The sequence below is a fragment of the Oncorhynchus masou genome, chromosome 33 (assembly GCF_036934945.1).
Source record: "Oncorhynchus masou masou isolate Uvic2021 chromosome 33, UVic_Omas_1.1, whole genome shotgun sequence".
Lineage (NCBI taxonomy): Eukaryota > Metazoa > Chordata > Actinopteri > Salmoniformes > Salmonidae > Oncorhynchus > Oncorhynchus masou.
The window spans coordinates 4,688,199-4,715,300 of record NC_088244.1 but is presented as its reverse complement, the minus strand read 5'-3'; the positions used below and the strand labels follow the sequence as shown (position 1 = coordinate 4,715,300).

Sequence of the window (27,102 nt, the reverse complement as noted above, 5' to 3'; positions counted from 1 at the left end):
ACTGGGGGGAGGAGGAGGGAACACCATGTCAGTATTATCTGACTGGGGGGAACACCATGTCAGTATTATCTGACTGGGGGGGGACACCATGTCAGTATTATCTGACTGGGGGGGACACCATGTCAGTATTATCTGACTGGGGGGGGGACACCATGTCAGTATTATCTGACTGGGGGGGGACACCATGTCAGTATTATCTGACTGGGGGGAACACCATGTCAGTATTATCTGACTGGGGGGAGGAGGAGGGAACACCATGTCAGTATTATCTGACTGGGGGGGACACCATGTCAGTATTATCTGACTGGGGGGGACACCATGTCAGTATTATCTGACTGGGGGGGGACACCATGTCAGTATTATCTGACTGGGGGGGACACCATGTCAGTATTATCTGACTGGGGGGGGGGGGGGTGGAACACCATGTCAGTGTTATCTGACTGGGGGGGGGGGCACCATGTCAGTGTTGTCTGAATGGGGGGGGCACCATGTCAGTGTTATCTGACTGGGGGGTGGGGGGAGCACCATGTCAGTATTATCTGACTGGGGGGACACCATGTCAGTATTATCTGACTGGGGGGGGACACCATGTCAGTATTATCTGACTGGGGGGGACACCATGTCAGTATTATCTGACTGGGGGGCACCATGTCAGTATTATCTGACTGGGGGGGGACACCATGTCAGTATTATCTGACTGGGGGGACACCATGTCAGTATTATCTGACTGGGGGGGGAGGGAACACCATGTCAGTATTATCTGACTGGGGGGACACCATGTCAGTATTATCTGACTGGGGGGACACCATGTCAGTGTTATCTGACTGGGGGGGGCACCATGTCAGTGTTGTCTGAATGGGGGGGCACCATGTCAGTGTTATCTGACTGGGGGGGTGGGGGGAGCACCATGTCAGTATTATCTGACTGGGGGGAGGGAACACCATGTCAGTATTATCTGACTGGGGGGGGGACACCATGTCAGTATTATCTGACTGGGGGGGGGACACCATGTCAGTATTATCTGACTGGGGGGGGGGCACCATGTCAGTATTATCTGACTGGGGGGGGACACCATGTCAGTATTATCTGACTGGGGGGGGACACCATGTCAGTATTATCTGACTGGGGGGGGACACCATGTCAGTATTATCTGACTGGGGGGGGACACCATGTCAGTATTATCTGACTGGGGGGGGACACCATGTCAGTATTATCTGACTGGGGGGGGACACCATGTCAGTATTATCTGACTGGGGGGGGACACCATGTCAGTATTATCTGACTGGGGGGGACACCATGTCAGTATTATCTGACTGGGGGGACACCATGTCAGTATTATCTGACTGGGGGGACACCATGTCAGTATTATCTGACTGGGGGGACACCATGTCAGTATTATCTGACTGGGGGGACACCATGTGAGTATTATCTGACTGGGGGGGACACCATGTCAGTATTATCTGACTGGGGGGGGACACCATGTCAGTATTATCTGACTGGGGGGGGACACCATGTCAGTATTATCTGACTGGGGGGACACACCATGTCAGTATTATCTGACTGGGGGGGGACACCATGTCAGTATTATCTGACTGGGGGGACACCATGTCAGTATTATCTGACTGGGGGGACACCATGTCAGTATTATCTGACTGGGGGGGGGGGAACACCATGTCAGTATTATCTGACTGGGGGGGTGGGGGGAACACCATGTCAGTATTATCTGACTGGGGGGGGGACACCATGTCAGTATTATCTGACTGGGGGGGGACACCATGTCAGTATTATCTGACTGGGGGGACACCATGTCAGTATTATCTGACTGGGGGGACACCATGTCAGTATTATCTGACTGGGGGGGAACACCATGTCTGTATTATCTGACTGGGGGGGGGGGGGGGGGTGGAACACCATGTCAGTGTTATCTGACTGGGGGGACACCATGTCAGTATTATCTGACTGGGGGGACACCATGTCAGTATTATCTGACTGGGGGGACACCATGTCAGTATTATCTGACTGGGGGGAACACCATGTCAGTATTATCCGACTGGGGGGGGGGACACCATGTCAGTATTATCTGACTGGGGGGGGGGGGTGGAACACCATGTCAGTGTTATCTGACTGGGGGGGGGGAGCACCATGTCAGTATTATCTGACTGGGGGGAGCACCATGTCAGTATTATCTGACTGGGGGGGGACACCATGTCAGTATTATCTGACTGGGGGAGCACCATGTCAGTATTATCTGACTGGGGGGAGGAGGAGGGAACACCATGTCAGTGTTATCTGACTGGGGGGGGGGAACACCATGTCAGTATCATCTGACTGGGGGGGGAGGGAACACCATGTCAGTATCATCTGACTGGGGGGAACACCATGTCAGTATTATCTGACTGGGGGGGGAACACCATGTCAGTATTATCTGACTGGGGGGGACACCATGTCAGTATTATCTGACTGGGGGGGGACACCATGTCAGTATTATCTGACTGGGGGGAGGGGGAACACCATGTCAGTATTATCTGACTGGGGGGAAGAGGGAACACCATGTCAGTGTTATCTGACTGGGGGGGGGGGGCACCACGTCAGTGTTATCTGACGGGGGGGCACCACGTCAGTATTATCTGACAGGGGGAGGAGGGGGAACACCATGTCAGTATTATCTGACTGGGGGGACACCATGTCAGTATTATCTGACTGGGGGGGGGACACCATGTCAGTATTATCTGACTGGGGGGGGGGAACACCATGTCAGTGTTATCTGACTGGGGGGGGAGCACCATGTCAGTATTATCTGACTGGGGGGGACACCATGTCAGTATTATCTGACTGGGGGGACACCATGTCAGTATTATCTGACTGGGGGGGGAACACCATGTCAGTATTATCTGACTGGGGGGAGGAGGGAACACCATGTCAGTATCATCTGACTGGGGGGAGGAGGAGGGAACACCATGTCAGTGTTATCTGACTGGGGGGGCACCATGTCAGTATTATCTGACTGGGGGGGCACCATGTCAGTATTATCTGACTGGGGGGAGGAGGGAACACCATGTCAGTATTATCTGACTGGGGGGAGGAGGAGGGAACACCATGTCAGTGTTATCTGACTGGGGGGGGACACCATGTCAGTATTATCTGACTGGGGGGGGACACCATGTCAGTATTATCTGACTGGGGGGGGACACCATGTCAGTATTATCTGACTGGGGGGGGGGGAGGAGGAGGGAACACCATGTCAGTATTATCTGACTGGGGGGACACCATGTCAGTATCATCTGACTGGGGGGGGACACCATGTCAGTATTATCTGACTGGGGGGACACCATGTCAGTATTATCTGACTGGGGGGGGACACCATGTCAGTATTATCTGACTGGGGGGGGACACCATGTCAGTATTATCTGACTGGGGGGACACCATGTCAGTATTATCTGACTGGGGGGGACACCATGTCAGTATTATCTGACTGGGGGGACACCATGTCAGTATTATCTGACTGGGGGGACACCATGTCAGTATTATCTGACTGGGGGGGGACAACACCATGTCAGTATTATCTGACTGGGGGGAGTGGGGGGAACACCGTGTCAGTATTATCTGACTGGGGGGACACCATGTCAGTATTATCTGACTGGGGGGGACACCATGTCAGTATTATCTGACTGGGGGGGGACACCATGTCAGTATTATCTGACTGGGGGGACACCATGTCAGTATTATCTGACTGGGGGGACACCATGTCAGTATCATCTGACTGGGGGGACACCATGTCAGTATCATCTGACTGGGGGGAGGAGGAGGGAACACCATGTCAGTATTATCTGACTGGGGGGGGGACACCATGTCAGTATCATCTGACTGGGGGGACACCATGTCAGTATTATCTGACTGGGGGGGGACACCATGTCAGTATTATCTGACTGGGGGGGGGACACCATGTCAGTATTATCTGACTGGGGGGGGACACCATGTCAGTATTATCTGACTGGGGGGACACCATGTTAGTATTATCTGACTGGGGGGGGACACCATGTCAGTATCATCTGACTGGGGGGAGGAGGGAACACCATGTCAGTATTATCTGACTGGGGGGGACACCATGTCAGTATCATCTGACTGGGGGGACACCATGTCAGTATTATCTGACTGGGGGGACACCATGTTAGTATTATCTGACTGGGGGGGGACACCATGTCAGTATTATCTGACTGGGGGGGAACACCATGTCAGTATTATCTGACTGGGGGGGGTGGAACACCATGTCAGTGTTATCTGACTGGGGGGGGTGGAACACCATGTCAGTGTTATCTGACTGGGGGGGGAGCACCATGTCAGTATTATCTGACTGGGGGGAGGAGGAGGGAACACCATGTCAGTGTTATCTGACTGGGGGGACACCATGTCAGTATTATCTGACTGGGGGGACACCATGTCAGTATTATCTGACTGGGGGGAACACCATGTCAGTATTATCTGACTGGGGGGACACCATGTCAGTATTATCTGACTGGGGGGACACCATGTCAGTATTATCTGACTGGGGGGAACACCATGTCAGTATTATCTGACTGGGGGGGGAGGAGGAGGGAACACCATGTCAGTATTATCTGACTGGGGGGACACCATGTCAGTATCATCTGACTGGGGGGGGACACCATGTCAGTATTATCTGACTGGGGGGAGGGAACACCATGTCAGTATTATCTGACTGGGGGGGACACCATGTCAGTATTATCTGACTGGGGGGGGACACCATGTCAGTATTATCTGACTGGGGGGGGAACACCATGTCAGTATTATCTGACTGGGGGGGGGGGGGTGGAACACCATGTCAGTGTTATCTGACTGGGGGGGGGGAGCACCATGTCAGTATTATCTGACTGGGGGGGGACACCATGTCAGTGTTATCTGACTGGGGGGAACACCATGTCAGTATTATCTGACTGGGGGGACACCATGTCAGTATTATCTGACTGGGGGGAACACCATGTCAGTATTATCTGACTGGGGGGACACCATGTCAGTATCATCTGACTGGTGGGGGGAACACCATGTCAGTATTATCTGACTGGGGGGGGGGGGTGGAACACCATGTCAGTGTTATCTGACTGGGGGGAGGAGGGGGAACACCATGTCAGTATTATCTGACAGGGGGGAGGAGGGATCACCATGTCAGTTTTATCTGACTGGGGGGAACACCATGTCAGTTTTATCTGACTGGGGGGGGGGGGGGGGGACACCATGTCAGTATTATCTAATAATATTATTATCACTAAATGCTGTCATAATATACCATAAGAATGAGCGAGTACGATTGTTTTCATGAGCATGGTCTTATTTCTATTATTTATTACAGCATTCATCTCCCATTCACCCAGTTAAATGTAACATCGATAGGTTTAGGCTACTTCATGATACTCGAAGTTTAATCTATAACCAGGTTGCTACAACCTGACACATGGACAGTCAGGGACACATTCAATACTGCCTTGCACATTCTTGCCTGCATCTAGTAGTAACACCCCTTTTAATAAAACCATAGCCAGCTCGCTAACCGAGCATCCCTCTCTGTTGGATAGTCATAGCCAGCTAGCTACCCGAGCATCCCTCTCTGTTGGATAGTCATAGCCAGCTAGCTAACCTAGCATCCCTCTCTGTTGGATAGCCATAGCCAGCTCGCTAACATATCATCACTATCATGGAACACTGGTCCCTTTAGTAGTGGAACACGGGTCCCTTTAGTAGTGGAACACGGGTCCCTTTAGTAGTGGAACACGGGTCCCTTTAGTAGTGTTTACATACTGTTCTACTCATTACATATGTATATAATATATTCTAGTCAAGTCCATCCTATTCAACTATTGCTGTACATATACTATGCTTCCCACATTTTCTACATATATACTACATATACTCCATATTCTATCAATGTATTCTACACATACTACATAGTGTATCCATATACTATATATTCTACACATATACTACATTCTATCCATGTATTCTACACATATACATTGTATCGGGGCGTCAGGGTAGCCTAGCGGTTAGAGCGTTGGACTAGTAACCGAAAGGCTGCAAGTTCGAATCCCCGAGCTGACAAGGTACAAATCTGTCATTCTGCCCCTGAACAGGCAGTTAACCCACTGTTCCCAGGCCGTCATTGAAAATAAGAATTTGTTCTTAACTGTCTTGCCTAGTTAAATAAAGGTAAAATAAAATAAATAATAATACATACTGTTCATAATGTCTATCCATCCCATCACACACATATACTGTACATACACATATAGGGGGAAAAACAACAACTATTTGTTGACTAATTAGGAGTACAGTAATATTTCTGTCATTTTCGTAAAGCTCCAATTCTCCTCTTTTTCTAGGAAACCACTGTCATTCACCCCCATTGACAGTTATGACAGAGAGAAAAATCAGAGCTTTCTATGGGCCCCCCTCTTACCAAGGCTTTATAATTATATGGTTAACTATGGCTGGCACTGGTTACCATCTGCCACAATATCACGTTGCCAACTAAGGCATATTAGGGGATAGTAGACCGAGTTGGACAAGGATATCTGAACGACCACAATGGAAGTAGCCTAAATAATCATTATTTTATAGAATCTTTCTTTTGTTGTTTTTTTTTTGACTGACTAAAATGTCAGTGACAAACTAAACAAAACTTGTCCAATTTTAGTCAACTGATAACTAGAAATGACTAAAATATGACTAAAGACTAAAAAGGTATATTAAAAGACAAATAATTAACATAGCTGCCAAAATTATCACTACTCAGGATAACAAAAAGTGGGCTATATGAACTACGATCCCTGGACCTAAAGAGACAGTTCTGCTATTATTAAATGTTAAATGTTAATTTTAATTCAAATTAAATGTTCCAGACACTTATACAGAGATCAGTTAATTCGCTTTCAATGTCCTCTCAGTTCCATAATGGATGCAGATAACACACAGACAGCGTAACCCAGACAAAAATACACTGAACAAACATATACAAACACAACATGGTCCCATGTTTCATGAGGTGAAATAATAAAACTTTTTTTTTTTAAGAAAATGAAAAAATGTTCGATACGCACTAAGAAAAGTGTATTTCAGTGCAATTTTGTGACCAAATTTGTTTACATCCCTGTTAGTGAGTATTTCTCCTTTACCAATATAACTCATCCACCTGACAGGTGTGGCATATCAAGAAGCTGATTGACCACCATGATCATTACACAGGTGCACTTTGTACTGGGGACAATAAAAGGCCACTCTAAAATGTGCAGTTGTGTCACACAACACAAAGCCACAGATGTCTCAAGTTGAGGGAGCGTGCAATTGGCATGCCGACTGTAGCTTTATCCACCAGAGATGTTGCCAGATAATTTTGTATTCATTTCTCTACATTAAGCGGCATCCAACGTTGTTTTCAGAGAATTTGGCAGTACATCTAACCGGCCTCACAACCGCAGACCACGTTTAACCACACCAGCCCAGTACATCTACATCTGGCTTCTTCACCTGCGGGATCATCGGAGACCAGCCACCCGGACAACTGATGAAATCATTTATACACAATGTGTCAGAAACTGTCTCTGGGAATCTCGTCTGCTTGCTCGTCGTTCTCACCGGGGTCTTGACGGGACTGCAGTTTGGCGTCGTAAATCAACTTCAAAATGCGTCGATTACTACTGGCACGCAGGAGAAGTGAGCTTTTCACAGATGAAGCCCGCTTTCAACTGTACCGGGCAGATGACAGGCGTCGTGTATGGCGTTGTGTGGGCAAGCGGTTTGCTGATCAAATCTAATTTTATTTGTCACATACACACGGTTAGCAGACGTTAATGCGAGTGTAGCGAAATGCTTGTGCTTCTAGTTCCGACAATGCAGTAACAACCAACATCTAACCTAACAATTCACAACAACTACCGTATACACACAAGTGTAAAGGGATAAATGTCAATGTTGTAAACAGTGTGCCTGTGGTGGGGTTATGGTAGGGGCAGCATAGGCTACGGACAACAAAACACAACTGCATTTAATCGATGGCAATTTAAATGCACAGAGATACCGTGACGAGATCCTGAGGCCCATTGTTGTGCCATTCATCCACTGCCATCACATCCTGTTTCAGCATGATAATGTACTGCCCCATGTCGCAAGGATCTTTACACAATTCCTGTAAACTGAAAATGTCCCTGTTCTTCCATGGCCTGCATACTCACCAGACATGCCACCCATTGAGCATGTTTAAGATGCTCTGGTTCGACGTGTACGACAGCGTGTTCCAGTTCCCGCCAATATCCAGCAACACACAGCCAATGAAGAGGAGTGGAACAACATTCCCCACCAATCAACATCATGATCAACTCTATGTGAAGGAGATGTGTCGTGCTGCATGAGGCTAATGGTGGTCACACCAGATACTGACTGGTTTTCAGACCCACAACCCATAACATTTTAAAAGGTATCTGTGACCAACAGATGCATATCTGTCTTCCCAGTTATATAAAATCCATAAATTAGGGCCTAATAAATATTTAAATTGACTGATTTCCTTATAAACTGTAACTCAGTCAAATCTTTGAAAATTGTATGTTGCATTTATATACACTATATACTGAGCAGCTGCACAGAGGCTATACGCGTGAAATCAAATTAGTCAACCTATTCCCCCTGTGGGTTCAGGTCAAAACAAATGCAGTATATAGGGAATAGGGTAAACAAGACTGCCAGGCAGCTAGCGTGCCCTACTGTGCTCTTTGCTAAATGGTGAGTAGATGGTTTCCCTTTCAGTCCTATCAGCTATCCCACAACCAATGCCTTCCTCCTTGTGTACAATCAATGTTAGCAAAGTAACATGACACAGGAGGTACAAGCCCCGAGGTAAACACAGCTGCGCGTACACACACACACACACACACACACACACACACACACACACACACACACACACACACACACACACACACACACACACACACACAACCTGCTTAGCTCAGCTCTCTAATTTAACATTTTGGAATAGACCTCTGAAGCAAAAGCATCCAATTAATTAACTAAATGGGCAGCGGCCAACCGAATGGCACCCTTTTGCCTAGATTGTGCACTACCCATAGGGCCCTGGTCAAAAGTAGTGCACTACCCATAGGGCCCTGGTCTAAAGTAGTGCACTACCCATAGGGCCCTGGTCTAAAGTAGTGCACTACCCATAGGGCCCTGGTCTAAAGTAGTGCACTACCCATAGGGCCCTGGTCTAAAGTAGTGCACTACCCATAGGGCCCTGGTCTAAAGTAGTGCACTACCCATAGGGCCCTGGTCTAAAGTAGTGCACTACCCATAGGGCCCTGGTCTAAAGTAGTGCACTACCCATAGGGCCCTGGTCTAAAGTAGTGCACTACCCATAGGGCCCTGGTCTAAAGTAGTGCACTACCCATAGGGCCCTGGTCTAAAGTAGTGCACTACCCATAGGGCCCTGGTCAAAAGTAGTGCACTACCCATAGGGCCCTGGTCAAAAGTAGTGCACTACCCATAGGGCCCTGGTCAAAAGTAGTGCACTACCCTTAGGGCCCTGGTCTAAAGTAGTGCACTACCCATAGGGCCCTGGTCTAAAGTAGTGCACTACCCATAGGGCCCTGGTCTAAAGTAGTGCACTACCCATAGGGCCCTGGTCAAAAGTAGTGCACTACCCATAGGGCCCTGGTCAAAAGTAGTGCACTACCCTTAGGGCCCTGGTACCATTTGAGACAGAAACACGGTATTTTCCTTAATGGGATGCTTACTGTGCATTGTGTTGATAGTGTACAGTGCTGATTTACAAACCCTATTGTGGGCCCCTTTCCACATGTGGAAGCAGCAGCTTAGCGAAGAATGTCATTCGGTGAGAGAAGAGTGAGAGTGCGAGAGCAGGGACAATGGAAGTGAAAGTTGAACAATGTATTGGGACAGAGATCACAAGACACGAAGATCAACTAGTTAAACTGCTCTCCACATGCCTGAAACCACCTGAAACCCCACCTCTTTAAGGAATACCTAGGATAGGATAAAGTAATCCTTCTCACCCCCCCCCCCTTAAATGATTTAGATGCACTATTGTAAAGTGGCTGTTCCACTGGATGTCATAAGGTGAATTCACCAATTTGTAAGTCGCTCTGGATAAGAGCGTCTGCTAAATGACTTAAATGTAAATGTAATGCCTGAAAGGAGAAGTAGGCCCATCCTCTCTGGTACCATGGATAGAAACTAGCCAGTAATGGAGGGTAAACGCAAGTAAACACCGTTTACCCTCCTTTTCCTCTCCCTCCCCCTGGGACAGTCCCCCCCTCTGGGACAGTTTTGCCCCCCCCCCCCCCGGGACAGTTTGTGTGCCCCCCCCCCCCCCCCCGGGACAGTTTGTGTGCCCCCTTCTGGGACAGTTTGCCCCTCCCACCCATAAAAAGCGTTGCTTTTTTTCCACCACGACCGGCAATCAGACTTTACCCACCAATTTTATTACCACTACATCACCCGTAACCACCACAAACATGTTGGGTCAACAACATTCAAACCAATACTGTAAGTTAATGGTCAGCTCCACCCACAGCTTGCCTGAAGCAGTAAGACTGTCAATAGCACACGTTTTAGGCCTATACACACACAATGAACTTGTTGACACTAGCGAGGTCGCTAGCTAGGCCGCTAATCCACACCCTCAAATGAGCTCAAATGAAGGTTGGCCATATTTTTTACTTAACTACGCAAGTCAGTTGAGAACAAATTCTTATTTACAATGACAGCCTACGCCAGCCAAACGCAAACCAGGACGACGCTGGGCCAATTGTGCGCCGCCCTATGGGACTCCCGATCACGGCCGGTTGTGATAGAGCCTGGAATCAAACCAGGGTCTGTAGGGACACTGAGATTCGGTGCCTTAGAACGCTGCGCCACTTGGGATGCAGGATTGGCTGTGTGACATGCCTAATAAGGAACCACACATTTGATTTATGATATCCTCTATAGTCACTAAGTCAGCCATTGTCAGAGTCAGTGATGCCCATCTTCTTGATGACAACATAATGAAACAACTCCCTTTAAAAAATGTGCACACAATGCTAAATGTGTGTTGGTTTTTGGAGGAAATTGCAGGCATATCCATGCTATATGTGTTGCTGTCTACATCACTAAATCATGCATCCAGTCTGTATGAGAAGTAGCTCATTTCCATTATAGTGACCAGAATCCTTTGTAACTCGTGTTGTGGAATAAAGGGCTTGTTTGGCCCACAGACTTACTGTATGTGTGGGTTGGCCTCACTGGACTCAATATATAATACATTTGAGCTGTTCTGTTCTTCTTAAATGGCAAAGGCATGACATTCTAACATGGCTAGTACTGGCATCAGCTGATCAGTTAAATAGCTAACAGGAACTAGATTCATGTAAAAGGGTCCAAGCAGGGCAAAATAAATCAGACCTATATCCGATTTTGTTTAACTAGCTGGCTAAAGAACATAACGAATCTTTGATCAGGGGGACCTTAACATGACTTAGTGTTATATATATATATATATATATATATATATATATATATATATATATATATAAGTAGATAAAACATTAGTTTTGACAAACATCGACAACAACTGACGTTAACTAGCTAGGTAGTTAGATATAAATCACCGGTCCCATTTACAGCAAATCCAGAATTACTCAACTCACCGGGGTCCATGTTAGCTGGATATTAAATTTGAGATGTTTATCTAGGTAAATAGTTAACTAAAATATAGCTAAACTTACTAGCCAGCTAACGTTAACCGGGCCATGATGAATTGGCTTTTTACTTATTTTTTAAACGTTATAAAACCAACCTATAAGCAATCTCCCACTAGCTGTCTATAAAATAAAGATCGGAAGACAAAACGGTAAAGCGGATAATCTCTTGCTACCGTATCAAAAAGGGAAACACATCGTCTATGTTGGGTTCGTGGTTACTAGATTAGCTAACACCATCCACCCATTCACTAACATTAGCTCTCTAATCCAAGGCCGGGTGGAGAAGCATACTACCATGCCACTCCGGGGGGGAGATAGGAAACATACTATCCAAATGCACTTCTTACCGTTTAGCTACTTTGGGCACAGTTGATCTTTCGATTTTGAAAAAGGTATCTATGTTTGTTCGCATACCAACAACAACAAAAAAGCAACAGTACACACGCTCTCTTCCTTTGGTTGAGCACTCAATAAATAAAATAAAATAAATAAAGAGCACGTAGTAAACTAGCTAAACTAGAAGCGGTCCTGGTTGGCTGTCAATCCCTCCCACATCCGGGGGCTGCGTTCATCACGAAAACATATAACGGAAACGGTGTTGTACTGAACGACCATTATGTAAATAAAATTTAAAAAAAAAATAAAAAAACAACGGAGGGGTTTGCTTCGTTCCGTTTGTTTCCGTTTAAGATATATTTTGCAACAAAATTGGCATAATGAATTACACCCTTTGTTCAAGTACATAGAATAACGTTTTGGAGAAACGTGTATTAGTACAAATCGTTCCCGCAATGTAGCACAGGTTCAATTGAAATGTTGTCACACTGGGTGTTGGAAAAGTGGGAGGTATGAGGGAATTCGCACAGAAGTCATATCAATAAAATCAAAATATTCCCTCGTTTTGTCGATCACAAAATAATTGTATTGTAATCACGATATAACAAAAGTTGTTCACACAATTATTTTCTGATCTCGACAAAAACGAGGGATTTTGTTTTTGATGTCCTTTTCCTGTTCTTCAAATCCGTCCTGAGTGATGTAATCGAGAAAAATTGAGTAGTGTTTCTCCCTTTTCCCAAAGTCCACTTTACAATATCTTTCTATAACATGTCTGATCTATCCTTCAACGTCCCTAAAAGCTAGTCGTTGATGGAGAAATACATGAACCCGTTCCTGCATCAGATTTTGGAACTTTATTGATAGGTCTAACCTGGCATTGTTTTGTATCAAGTCTTGCGTAGGTAGGCTTGTTACTAGTTTACCTAACAATGATTTATATATATACTAGATGTGACTAATAGGAGGCGCTGTTTTGAAGCCTCCATCTTGGCACTCCTCCACCGTTGTAAAAATGTATTTTGATGTTATTGAAATGCATTTATTAATGTCTACATTTTTTTTTACATGTTTATTCTATTCCAGACACTTTAATGCATACTTTTAAATCAAGTACAATGTTATTGGTCACATACACGTATATAGCAGATGTTATTGCAGGTGTAGCAACATGCTTGTGTAAGAAATATTATGTGAGCTAAACATACAAATATATACAACCTTTTCCTTAAAGTATAATTTCTGGAAAGTTCTACTGTTACTGTCCCCATTACAAAAATATTTAAATACATGTAATTTTATCCTTGAAAAAATGTAATTGAAATACTGTAGAATTCCATTCATTCCTATGGAGGACCACTTCCCAGTTGCAGTGTATATGAGACATTGGTGTCAGAAGTGGGATGGCGCCTGTGAGGCCATCAGAGAGGCATGCACATGTAGAATTAAATAGAACTATGACAATCCTAGAGTTCTATTGTCACGTGTCTTTGGTAGCCTCGAGACCCACATTTGACACTAGTGTAGCAAACGAGGACAAAGCCTATCTAAGCAAGGGGCATTCGTTGTAATACACTTTATTTGTAAAGGTCAAGTCATATTTGACTTTCCATTATACACTTTTTTTATCCAATTTGTAAGTCGCTCTGGATAAGAGCGTCTGCTAAATGACGTAAATGTAAATGTTATACACTAATTGGAAGCCTTTAATCTCTGTTTACAAAATCTCACAGGACAACAAATTTTTACATTGTTTAATTGAGCAGTATATCCTTGGGTTTAACATCCAGGAAAATAAAAACCACAGGAAATCCAATGTGCTTGCCATTTCTATTTGAGTGGCGATGGTCACGTTTTCTACTGGTAGAATTGCGAAAGAGTCACCATAGAAGAAGCGAACAGTTTACGCAAACCCACGAAGAAGAGCAACGAGGAAGTCTGATAACTTTTGTTGCCAGCTAAACTTCAGGTAATTCAATAAAACATTGTATACGGTATGTGAAATGTAGAAAGATTAATTATTCAGTTAAATTTGAGAGAACATCGATATGTGTTTTTCTTGAGAATGACGGTTTTGAAAAACTAGTCCCGTCCTCAGCTTAGAGTTTTTAGCCTTGTCATGAGCTAACGTTAGCTAGCTACTTAGCTTATGCTAACTAGCTAGCAGGTATCATGATACAGCCAGACACAAGCGAAATGTTGTTTTAGATTATACGTTTCCATTTTATGAATTTCTTATTGATAGTTAGCCAAACAACATATTTTGGTTGATTTGTCTCGTCTTGAAACTGCAGTTTAATTGTCCAATCAAATATTTTTCTAGTTACACTGAACAAAAATAAAATAAACGCAACATGTAAAGTGTTTTTTATGAGTTGAAATAAAAGATCCCTGAAATGTTCCATACGCATGGAGTTTTTCCTCTGAGATTTAGCACACAAATTTGTTTACATCCCTGTTAGTGAGCATTTCTCGGTTGCCAAGATTATCCATCAACCTGACAGGTTAGAGTTTTTTTATTTTTTATTTAATATTTTATTTAACTAGACAAGTCAGTAAAGAACAAATTCTAATTTTACAATGACTGCCTACCCTGGCCAAATCCCCCCCTGTAATCGAACCTGGGTCTGTAGTGATGCCTCTAGCACTGTGATGTAGTGCCTTAGACCGCTGCGCCACTCCAGATCCCACCACAGGTGTGGCATATCAAGAAGCTGATTAAACAGCATGGTCATTACACAGGTGCACCTTGTGCTGGGGACAGTAAAAGTCCACTCTAAAATTTGGAGTTTTGTGTCACCACACAATGCCACAGATGTCTCAAGATTTGAGGGTGGGTGCAATCAGCATGCTGACTACAGGAATGTCCACCAGAGCTGCTGACAGAGAATTTAATGTTCAATTCTCTGCTATAACCAGCCTCCAACGTCGTTTTAGAGAATTTGGTAGGTGCGTCCAATCTGCCTCACAACTACAGACCATGTGTAACCAGCCCAGGACCTCCACATCCGGCTTCTTCACCTGCGGGATTGTCTGAGACCAGCCATCCTTCAGCTGATGAAACTGAGGAGTAATTATGTCTGTAATAAATCCCCTTTGTGGTGGGAAAAACTCATTCTGAATGGCTGGGCTTAGCTCTCAAGCCTAATGCCCACCCATGACTTCGTCCCTGCCCAGTCATGTGAAATCCATAGATTTAGGGCCTAATTCATTCATTTCAATTGACAGATTTCCTTTTATATAAACTCAGTAAAACCGTTGAAATTGTTGCATGTTGTGTTTTTTTTATATATATTTTTGTTCAGTGTATATAATGTCCAAGTAATTACACGGCACATTTTCAAGAATTGTCCAAAATTACGTGACACTGCAGAACAATACTATGGCGTTAATAGTCATTTTTAAGTTGCTCGTGCAACTGTCTGCTAGGTCAGGAAAACATTTTTTTTCTTGTCTCCTCCCACTTCAGAAGTAAACCAACCAGCCTACTTGTCTGTCAACAACCCGAGGATCATCATGTCTTCAGGTGCCCTATTCCCCAGCCTGGTGTCAGGCTCCCGGGGCTCGTCCAGTAAATATCTGGTGGAGTTTCGTGCCGGTAAGATGACCATGAAGGGTAGCACAGTGACACCGGACAAACGTAAGGGCAGTGTGTATGTCCAACAGACGGACGACTCCCTCATCCACTTCTGCTGGAAGGACCGGGGATCTGGAAATGTTGATGATGTGAGTGGATTGCTGGATTTAGATCAAGTTGAATCAGATGGCGTAGTGTCTCTAGACTGGTCCCAATTTTGGTTTGCCCAAAGATGGCAGCAATGGAGATTGTAAAACTGCACAAACAGATTCTTGTACCAGGCTATGATGTCTCTGGTAGTGAAACAGTATATAAACTGAAGAATATCTTAACGACTTTATACAATATTAACCCAGTAAAAAGAAAACGTGATGGTTTCCGGTAAGTCTTATAATATCAGTGCTTTTTTTGATTCCAGGACCTGATCATCTTCCCTGATGACTGTGAGTTCAAGAAGGTGAGCCAGTGTACTACTGGGCGTGTGTTTGTGCTCAAGTTCAAGGCTGGATCCAAGAGGCTGTTCTTCTGGATGCAGGTGAGGGTTGAATTAACATTACACATAACATTTAACATAATACCATTTCTTTTGACGTGGAACTGTCAAAGGCAAGGTGGGAATTAATTAGCCTGGTGGTCCCAGGTCTGTTGGTACGGTCTTTCCAAATGTGTGACAATGACCATAGGAGTTTGGAAAGACAGTATAAATGGACCTGGGACCAGTCAATGAAATTATGGGATTTTGTTAGACCCTTAAAGGACCAAAGCAGCTTTTTTTTTTAAATAAATATATTCAATGTTTTCTTGGGAACAATTCAGTATCTTACTGTAATAGATTAACATTAAAATGTGCAAAAAATATATAACAAATGAGCCAAATAACTATTTCTCAAGCTAGAACTGAATCCTAGCTGTTATTGGTAGAGAGATTTGGAACGCTCTTTGTTATTGGTCTGTTAACTTATTATTATTTTTTTTTTACGTATGGTGAGGTCACCATGGAATGCTGCATTGTCGGAACTAGAAGCACAAGCATTTCACTACACTCGCATTAACATCTGCTAACCATGTGTATGTGACAAATACATTTGATTTGGGGAAAAACTCCCGCCCCATGCAAACCTGTTGATTTAGAAGGTCCCGTGTTGATAGTTAAAAATAGAATCAGAAAATAACGCCAATCATATGTTTTCACACTATTACAGTGTTAGTTTCATCAGCTGTTTTTAAAATATGATATAAAACACAAGATTATGTTATTTTTTTACTTCACTTTTTATTCTTTATGATGTTATCCATTTCTCTTGTCACCAAGAGCCAATACTTTTGATATTGATCTCTTAATGTTATTGATTCCTGTGATCACCAGGAGCCTAAATCGGACAAGGACGAGGAGTATTGCCGTAAGGTGAATGAGTACCTGAACAACCCTCCCATGCCTGGAACACTGGGCAGTGGAGGCAGTAGCAGCCACGAGCTGTCTGCTCTAGGAGGTAGGACACACACAGACCACTCAACATTTTAATAACAATTTATTTGAATTGTTTTAAGTTCAGAATTATTAATTTTTTCTTCCCCCAGGTGAGGGTGGCCTGCAAAGCCTCCTGGGTAACATGAGCCACACACAGCTGATGCAGCTGATTGGACCAACTGGTCTGGGAGGACTTGGTGGTCTAGGGGCCCTAGCAGGACCAGGTCTCGCCAGTCTGTTAGGCAGTGGAGGCCCTGCTACCAGCTCCTCATCCTCCAGGTAAGAGGCCCTAGCAGGGAGGGGGGGGGCGTGTGATACGACTTTTGCTGCGGTCGAGGCGGAGCAGAGTACCCTAGATCAGCACAGCCGTGCTAAAGAAGCTGTTCCCTAGATCAGCACAGCTGTGCTAAAGAAGCTGTTCCCTAGATCAGCACAGCTGTGCTAAAGAAGCTGTTCCTTCGTTCCTTTGGCTCCGTAGCCAGCCAACTACACAGCTAAAACAACTATATACTAAACAATCACGTCAGACTGAAGTTGGAGAGACGGAAAACCAGCTGCATTAAATGACATTTTTACCAGTTCTGTTGACATGGTTTTTGTGTATATCCACAAACAGTTTGATGCATTATTTCACCTGTCTCAGAACAGCTCTGACGCGTTCATTCTCTGTGGGCCGGTTGAGATCGCATTTCAAAATTGAAACAATGTTGCAAAGGTCGGAGTGCGAGATACAAGCTGCGCTACGATCACAGTACGCATCATAACAAATCATTTATAATTCCTCCGCCTCTTACCTCCCCACCACAGCTCCCGTAGTCAGTCTGCAGCTGTCACCCCCTCCTCCGGTTCCACCACCACCAGGATCAGTTCGACCGTGGCCCCCACCACTCCAGTTACCCCTGCTGCCACCTCCGCTGCCTCCCCCACGGTCACCCCCACCACTCCTGCTGGTACTGTTATTACCATCTCTTCTGTCTATAGTGTTGCACCTTATTGGTTATTACCATTTATACTTTTATATTTTAATTGTCCCGTTTACACCCCGCTGTATTCTGTCTGACGCAACAAAGCGAAGTGTAAACGGTGCAATGTCAAAGTGTGTGTGTGTGTGTCACTACATGACCCAAAGTATGTGGACACCTGCACTTCCAACATCTCATTCCAAAATCATGGTCATTAAAATGGAGTTGGTCCCCGCTCTTTGCTGCTATAACATCCTCCAGTCTTCTGGGAAGGCTTTCCACTAGATGTTGGAACATTGCTGCTATAACAGCCTCCTCTCTTCTGGGAAGGCTTTCCACTAGATGTTGGAACATTGCTGCTATAACAGCCTCCACTCTTCTGGGAAGTCGCTCTGGATAAGAGCGTCTGCTAAATGACTTAAATGTAAGGCTTTCCACTAGATGTTGGAACATTGCTGCTATAACAGCCTCCACTATTCTGGGAAGGCTTTCCTCTAGATGTTGGAACATTGCTGTAGGGACTTGCTTCCATTCAGCTACAAGAGCATTAGTGAGGTCGGGTACTGATGTTGGGCGATTAGGCCTGGCTCACAGTCAGTGTTCTAATTCATCCCAAAGGTGTTCGATAGGGTTGAGGTCAGGGCTCTGTGCAGGCCAGTCAAGTTCTTCAACACCGATCTCAACAATCCAGTTCTGTATGGACCTCTCTTTGTGCACGGGGGCATTGTCATGCTGAAACAGGGCCTTCCCCAAACTGTTGCCACAAAGTTGTAAGCACAGTATCGTCTATAATGTTATTGTATACTGCAGTGGTAAGATTTCCCTTCACTGGAACTAAGGGGCCTGAACCATTATTCCTCCACCAAACTTTACAGTTGGCATTATGCATTTTGGCAGGTAGCGTTGTCCTAACATCTGCCAAACCCATCTTCAAGCGTATTTCATCACTCCAGAGAACATGTTTCCACTGCTCGAGAGTCCAATGGCTGAGAGCTTTACAACACTCCTGGCTTTGCAAAAGGTGATGTTAGGCTTGTGTGCAGCTGCTCGGCCATGGAAACCCATTTCACGAAGCTCCCGACAAAGTTCTTGTGCTAACGTTGCTTCCAGAGGCAGTTTGGAACTCGGTTGCATCTGAGGACAGACTATTTTAACGCGCTTCAGCACTCGGCAGTCCCGTTCTGTGAGCTTGTGTGGCCTTCCACTTTGCGGCTGAGCCGTTGTTGCTCCTAGACGTTTCCACTTCACAATAACAGAACTTAAAGTTGATAGGGGCAGCTCGAGCGGGGCAGAAAGTTGACCAACAGACTTGTTGGAAAGTTGGCATCATATGACTGTGCCACGTTGAAATTCACTGAGCTCTTCATTAAGGCCATTCTACTGCCAATGTTTTGTCTATGGAGATTGCATGGCTGTGTGCTCGATTTTATACACACCAAATTAATTTATATAGCCCTTCTTACATCAGCTGATATCTCAACGTGCTGTACAGAAACCCAGCCTAAAACCCCAAACAGCAAGCAATGCAGCTGTAGAAGCACGGTGGCTAGGAAAAACTCCCAAGAAGGCCAAAACCTAGAGAGGAACCAGGCTATGAGGGGTGGCCAGTCCTCTTCTGGCTGTGCTAGGTTGAGATTATAACAGAACATGGCCAAGATGTTCAAATGTTCATAAATGACCAGCATGGTCAAATAATAATAATCACAGTAGTTGTTGGGTGCAGCAAGTCAGCATCTCAGGAGTAAATGTCAGTTGGCTTTTCATAGCCGATCATTAAGAGTATCTCTACCGCTCTGCTGTCTCTAGAGAGTTGAAAAACGGCACGTCTAGTGAACAGGTCAGTGTTCCATAGCCACAGGCAGAACAGTTGAAACTGGAGCAGCAGCACGGCCAGGTGGACTGGGGACAGTAAGGAGTCATCATGCCAGGTAGTCCTGAGGAATGGTCCTAGGGCTCAGGTCCTCCGAGAAAGAGAAAGGAGAGAATTAGAGAGCACACTTAAATTCACACAGGACACCGGATAGGACAGGAGAAGTACTCCAGATATAACAAACTGACCCAAGCCCCCGACACACAAACTACTGCAGCATATATACTGGAGGCTGAGACAGGAGGGGTCGGGAGACACTGTGGCCATATCCGATGATACCCCCGGACAAGGCCATACAGGAAGGATATAACCCCACCCACTTTGCCAAAGCACAGCCCCCACATCACTAGAGGGATATCTTCAACCACCAACTTACCACCCTGAGACGAGGCCGAGTATAGCCCACAAAGATCTCCGCCACGGCACAACCCGGGGGCGGGGGGCGCCAACCCAGATAGGAAGATCACGTCAGTGACTCAACCCACTCAGGTGACTCACTCCTCCTAGGGACGGCATGAAAGAGCACCAGTATACCAGTGACTCAGCCTCTGTAATAGGGTGAGGGGCAGAGAATCCCAGTGGAGAGAGGGGAACCGGCCAGGCAGAGACAGAGGCAAGTCGCGGTTTGTTGCTCCAGAGCCTTTCCGTTCACCTTCACACTCCTGTGCCAGACTACACTCAATCATATGACCCACTGAAGAGATGGCTCTTCAGTAAAGACTTAGAGGTTGAGACCGAGTCTGTGTCTCTCACATGGGTAGGCAGACCATTCCATAAAAATGGAGCTCTATAGGAGAAAGCCCTGCCTCCAGCTGTTTGCTTAGAAACTCTAGGGACGATTAGGAGTCCTGCGTCTTGTGACCATAGCGTACGTGTAGGTATGTACGGCAGGAACAAATCGGGGAGAGGTAGGAGCAAGCCCATGTAAAACCTTGAAATCAGCCCTTGCCTCAACAGGAAGCCAGTGTAGGGAGGCTAGCACTGGAGTAATATGATCATTTTTTTTGGTTCTAGTCGTATTTAGCACTAACTGAAGTTTATTTAGTACTTTATCTGGGTAGCTGGAAAGTAGAACATTGCGGTAGTCTAACCTAGAAGTAACAAAAGCATGGATTAATTTTTCTGCATAATTTTTGGACAGAAAGTTTCAGATTTTTTGAATGTTACGTAGATGGAAAAAAGCTGTCCTTGAAACAGTCTTGATATGTTCGACAAAAGAGAGATCAGGGTCCAGAGTAACGCAGAGGTCCTTCACAGTTTTTAATTTGAGACGACTGTTTAATTGTCGGATTCAACAGAAGATCTTTGTTTCTTGGGACCTAGAACAAGCATCTCTGTTTTGTCCGAGTTTAAAAGTAGAAAGTTTGCAGCCATCCACTTCCTTATGTATGAAACACAGGCTTCTAGCGAGGGCAATTTTGGGGCTTCACCATGTTTCATTGAAATGTACAGCTGTGTGTCATCCGCATAGCAGTGAAAATTAACATTGCTTTCGAATGACATCCCCAAGAGGTAAAATATAGTGAAAACAATATTGGTCCCAAAACAGAGCCTTGAGGAACACCGAAATGTATAGTTGATTTGTCAGAGGACAAACCATTCAGAGACAAACTGATATCTTTCCGACATAAGATTTAAACCAGGCCAGAACTTGTCCGTGTAGACCAATTTGGGTTTCCAATCTCTCCAAAAGAATGTGGTGATCGATGGTATCAAAATCAGCACTAGGGTCTAGGAGCACGAGGACAGATGCAGAGCCTAGGTCTGATGCCATTAAAAGGTCATTTACCACCTTCACAAGTGCAGTCTCAGTGCTATGATGGGGTCTAAAACCAGACTGAAGCTTTGTATACATTGTTTGTCTTCAGGAAGGCAGTGAGTTGCTGCGTAACAGCTTTCTCTAAAAAATTGACAAGAATGGAAGATTCGATATAGGCCGATTAGTTTAAAAAATATATTTTCTGGGTCAAGGTTTGGCTTTTTCAAGAGAGGCTTTATTACTGCCACTTTTAGTGAGTTTGGTACACATCCGGTGGATAGAGAGCAGTTTATTATGTTCAACATAGGAGGGCCAAGCACATGAAGCAGCTCATTTAGTTGGAATAGGGTCCAGTATGCAGCTTGACGGTTTAGAGGCCATGATTGTTTTCATCATTGTGTCAAGATATATTATACTAAAACACTTCAGTGTCTCTCTTGATCCTAGGACCTGGCAGAGTTGTGCAGACTCAGGACAACTGAGATTTGAAGGAATACGCAGATTTAAAGAGGAGTCCGTAATTTGCTTTCTAATGATCATGAAACAAAAGATATATATATACTTCATGAATTTATCACTGCTGAAGTGAAAGCCATCCTCTCTTGGGGGAATGCTGCTTTTTAGTTAGCTTTGCGACAGTATCAAAAATGAATGTTGGATAGTTCTTATTTTCCTCAATTAAGTTTGAAAAATAGGATGATCGAGCAGCACGGTACTGTCTTTCCAAGCTCGTCGGAAGACTTCCAGTTTGGTGTGACGCCATTTCCGTTCCAATTTTCTGGAAGCTTGCTTCAGAGCTCGGGTATTTTCTGTATACCAGGGAGCTAGTTTCTTATGACAAATGTTTTTCGGCATGCAACTGCATCTAGAGTATTGCACAAGGTTAAGTTAAGTTCCTCAGTTAGGTGGTGAACTGATTTTTGTCCCTGGGTAGGCAGAGGGAGTCTGGAAGGGCATCAAGGAATCTTTGTGTTGTCTGTGAATTTATAGCACGACTTTTCATGATCCTTGGTCGGGCTCTGAGCAGATTATTTGTTGCAATTGCAAACGTAATAAAATGGTGGTCCGATGGTCCAGGATTATGAGGAAAAACATTAAGATCCACAACAGTTATTCCACGGGACAACTAGGTCCAGAGTATGACTGTGACAGTGAGTGGGTCCAGAGACATGTTGGACAAAACCCACTGAGTCGATGATGGCTCCGAAAGCCTTCTGGAGTGGGTCTGTGGACCTTTCCATGTGAATAGTAAAGTCACCAAAAATGAGAATATTATCTGCTATGACTACAAGGTCCGATAGGAATTCAGGGAACTCAATGAGGAACGCTGTATATGGCCCATGAGGCCTGTAAACAGTAGCTATAAAAAGTGATTGAGTCGGCTTTAGAGATTTCATGACTCGAAGCTCGAGGTCTTTTTTTTTTTTTTTTTTTTGTAAATTGAAATTTGCTATCGTAAATGTTAGCAACACCTCCGCCTTTGCGGGATGCACGGGGGATATGGTCACTAGTGTAGCCAGGAGGTGAGGCCTCATTTAACACAGTAAATTCATCAGGCTTAAGCCATGTTTCAGTCAGGCCAATCACATCAAGATTATGATCAGTGATTAGTTCATTGACTATAATTGCCTTTGAAGTGAGGGATCTAACATTAAGTAGCCCTATTTTGAGATGTGAGGTATCACAATAATGGCAGGAATGGAGGAGGTCTTTATTCCAGTGAGACTGCTAAGGCGAACACAGCCATGTTTAGTTTTGCACAGACACGGTCTCAATGGGGATAGCTGAGCTGACTACACTGACTGTGCTAGTGACAGACTCCACTAAGCTGGCTGGCTAACAGCCTGCTGCCTGGCCTGCACCCTAATTCATTGTGGCGCTAGAGGATTTAGAGCCCTGTCTATGTTGATAGATAAGATGAGAGCACCCCTCCAGCTAGGATGGAGTCCGTCACTCCTTAACAGGCCAGGCTTGGTCCTGTTTGTGGGTGAGTCCCAGAAAGAATTTGTAGATAATTGGCCCTCTATCTTTTGGGAGGGGCAGAAATTGGTTTTCAACCAGCGATTGAGTTGTGAGACTCTGCTGTAGAGCTCACCACTCCCCCTAACTGGGAGGGGAGCCAGAGACTCTGCTGTAGAGCTCACCACTCCCCCTAACTGGGAGGGGGCCAGAGACTCTGCTGTAGAGCTCATCACTCCCCCTAACTGGGAGGGGGCCAGAGACTCTGCTGTAGAGCTCACCACTCCCCCTAACTGGGAGGGGGCTAGAGACTCTGCTGTAGAGCTCACCACTCCCCCTAATTGGGAGGGGGCCAGAGACTCTGCTGTAGAGCTCACCACTCCCCCTAACTGGGAGGGGGCCAGAGACTCTGCTGTAGAGCTCACCACTCCCACTAACTGGGAGGGGGCCAGAGACTCTGCTGTAGAGCTCACCACTCCCCCTAACTGGGAGGGGGCTAGAGACTCTGCTGTAGAGCTCACCACTCCCCCTAATTGGGAGGGGGCCAGAGACTCTGCTGTAGAGCTCACCACTCCCCCTAACTGGGAGGGGGCCAGAGACTCTACTGTAGAGCTCACCACTCCCTCTAACTGGGAGGGGGCCAGAGACAATTACTCAATGCCGACACATCTCTCTAGCTGATTTACACGCTGTAGCTATGTTGAGCTTGGTGACCTCTGACTGTTTCATCCTAACATCGTTGGTGCCGACGTGGATAACAATATCTCTACACTCGCCAGTTTTAGCTTTAGCCAGCACCATCTCCAGATTAGCCTTAACGTCGGTAGCCCCGCCCCCCGGTAAACAGTGTATGATCGCTGGATGATTCGTTTTAAGTCTAATACTGCGGCTAATGGAGTCGCCAATGACTAGGGTTTTCAATTTGTCAAAGCTAATGGTGGGAAGCTTCGGCGCCTCAGACCCCATAACGGGAGGAGTAGAGACCAGAGAAGACTCGGCCTCTGACTCCGACTCGCTGCTTCATGGGGAAAACTGGTTGAAAGTTTCTGTCGGCTGAATGAGCGACACCGGTTGAGCGTTCCTACAGCATTTCCTTCCAGAAACCGTGAGAAAGTTGTCCGGCTGCGGGGACTGTGCGAGGGGATTTATACTAACGTTACTATCTGTACTTACTGGTGGCACAGACGCTGTTTCATCCTTTCCTACACTGAAATGACCCTGCCTAACGATTGCGTCTGAAGCTGGGCTTGTAGCACAGCTATCCTCGCCGTAAGGCGATCGTTCTCCTGTATATTATGAGTACAGCGACTGCAATTAGAAGGCATCATGTTAATGTTACTACTTAGCTTCGGCTGGTGGAGGTCCTGACGAACCACGTCCAGATAAAAAGTTGAGTGAGGGGGGGGAAAAACTAAAAATATAAACGGTAATTAAAAAATAAAAAACCGTAAAGTTGTCAGGTAGCAAAGTAAGGTTGTCAACAAAACGCACAGCAACACGTAAACAAGTCTGCAAGTTGTGAACGGGTGTGGCTGAAATAGCTGAATCCGCTAATTTCAAGGGGTGTCCACATACTTTTGTGTATTTATTTATGTGTGTGTGTACACACACACACACACACACACACATTTTGTTAGTTTATTGAATATGTAGAAAGAGGGGGGAAGATGGAGAGCTTGTGTTAAAGGGTAGTGGTCACCTGTAGACACTTGTGCTTGAGGTTTCGGCTTAACACCCTAGACCACGTGACGAATAAACGTGGATTTGATTGGATTTGTTGCTGCAGCCCCCGTAGTGCCGGCAGCCGTCGGCTCCCCCACCCAGCCCATCCAGCTCAGCGACCTGCAGAGCATCCTGGCCACTATGAACGTACCGGCCATGTCGGCTGCCGTCGCCGTGCAGGGAGGTGACGGTAAGCGGACGACAGAAAAGGAAATTGATGTGGAGAAGTAGTATACATTCTACAGATAATTAGTGGCTTTGTTTTTGTCTCACTTTTTGTAACAATTAGCTTGTTTTTAGATGACTAACTAGGGATTATTTTTTTAAATATTTTTTAAAGAGAGTGTAGTTGAATAATAAATTGTAGGCAATACATGACTACAGTTCACGTGGACATTTTCTTTAGATGAGTAGACCGTGACATATCTGGTATTACGTATTACGGTATCCAGTGTTAATCTGCAATATTGTAATTATTCGCCTACCTCCTCATGCCTTTTGCACATGTTGTAAATAGACTCCCCCTTTTTTTTGTCTACTGTGTTATTGACTTGTTAATTGTTTACTCCATGTGTAACTCTGTGTTGTCTGTTCACACTGCTATGCTTTATCTTGGCCAGGTTGCAGTTGTAAATGAGAACTTGTTCTCAACTAGCCTACCTGGTTAAATAAAGGTGAAATAAAAAAATAAAATACGTCTTCATGAAGTAATAGTGTGTGTTTTTATCATTGTGTTGACCCTCTCCTCAGTGGACCTGGCCAGTGTGTGTACCCCAGAGATCATGGCTCCTATCCTGTCTAACTCTGAGGTACAGCAGAGGCTCCTACCCTACCTGCCCTCGGGAGAGTCTCTACCTCAGAGTGCAGAAGAGATCCAGAACACACTCACCTCGCCACAGTTCCAACAGGTTAAGGAATTTTTTTTTAAACCGATAGTCACGACAGTATATCTCCTAGTTTATAGAGAAACATTTGATTGGGTATGACTGCCAAAGGACCTCCTCAACATTCCCTTAAATGCTAAACTCCTCTCTCTGTGTGTGTGTCTCTCTTCCCAGGCGATGAGTATGTTCAGCAGTGCCTTGGCATCAGGACAGCTCGGACCTCTCATGAACCAGTTTGGTCTGCCCTCTGCGGCTGTTGATGCAGCAAACAAAGGAGGTGACCCACACACACACAACATAATTTACACATCCTCACACAAGCAGTAAGCACATGTGGCAAACAGGGGGCAGCAGTTGCCTTGAAGTTAGAGACAGGCTCGTAACCAGAGGTTGGCATCAATATACCATCTGCTGCCCCCTTGAGCAAAGCACTGAAACCCCCATGTTTGTTTGTTTTTTAAAAATTCTGTTTTAGATGTGGAAGCGTTTGCCAAAGCCATGGAAGGGACTGACAAGGGTAAAGACAAGAAGGATGATGACGAGGACATGAGCCTGGATTAGAAGATCTGACCTGGAGTCTCTTGACACACGTCCTTGTGTTACTTACCGCTAGTCTGGAGTGTTGCCTCAACGAATATTTAGCATTTCTCAGATGCATCTTTACAGAAAATGCATGTGCCAACGAATCAATCGTCTTTGAATAGCTTGTGTGTGTTCAATGCATTTACATTAACATTAAATTCATAAAATAATGAAAATTACCAATGCCTTTCTCTTTAACTTTTTTTTTTTAAAGCGAACAA

The 27,102-nt window shown here is 45.3% G+C and overlaps 2 protein-coding genes across 4 annotated transcripts in view; one reads left to right on the top strand and one right to left on the bottom strand.

Annotated features, from left to right (window-relative positions):
• LOC135527703 (dnaJ homolog subfamily C member 5-like) overlaps positions 1–12,321 on the bottom strand; it is a 33,453-nt gene extending 21,132 nt beyond the window's left edge. The window contains exon 1 of one of the 2 annotated variants that reach the window (XM_064956208.1): positions 12,110–12,321. The gene's annotated coding sequence lies outside the window, so the exon portion shown is untranslated. Of the gene's footprint in view, positions 1–11,708; positions 11,873–12,109 lie in introns of those variants that run through there. The other variant, XM_064956209.1, reaches the window with a different exon arrangement.
• A 1,637-nt stretch (positions 12,322–13,958) lies between these two features.
• Positions 13,959–27,060, top strand: adrm1 (ADRM1 26S proteasome ubiquitin receptor). Of its 2 annotated transcripts, XM_064956205.1 has the most exons (10): positions 13,959–14,067; positions 15,568–15,824; positions 16,094–16,210; positions 17,042–17,165; positions 17,254–17,422; positions 17,951–18,093; positions 25,480–25,605; positions 26,166–26,323; positions 26,474–26,576; positions 26,775–27,060. In XM_064956205.1, the coding sequence occupies exons 2-10, from the start codon at positions 15,615–15,617 to the stop codon at positions 26,858–26,860; spliced, it is 1,236 nt and encodes a 411-aa protein (XP_064812277.1). In that variant the 5' UTR covers positions 13,959–14,067; positions 15,568–15,614; the 3' UTR covers positions 26,861–27,060. The 2 variants fall into 2 exon arrangements, with proteins under 2 accessions (XP_064812277.1, XP_064812278.1); XM_064956206.1 differs by lacking the exon at positions 25,480–25,605.
• Positions 27,061–27,102: the final 42 nt, after the last annotated feature.

Coding starts and splice junctions, on each gene's coding strand:
- adrm1 (XM_064956205.1), top strand. CDS start 15,615: ATGTCTTCAGGTGCCCTATTCCCCAGCCTGGTGTCAGGCTCCCGGGGC. Junction 16,211..17,041: donor GGCTGTTCTTCTGGATGCAG/GTGAGGGTTGAA, acceptor TGTGATCACCAG/GAGCCTAAATCGGACAAGGA. Junction 25,606..26,165: donor CGCCGTGCAGGGAGGTGACG/GTAAGCGGACGA, acceptor CCCTCTCCTCAG/TGGACCTGGCCAGTGTGTGT.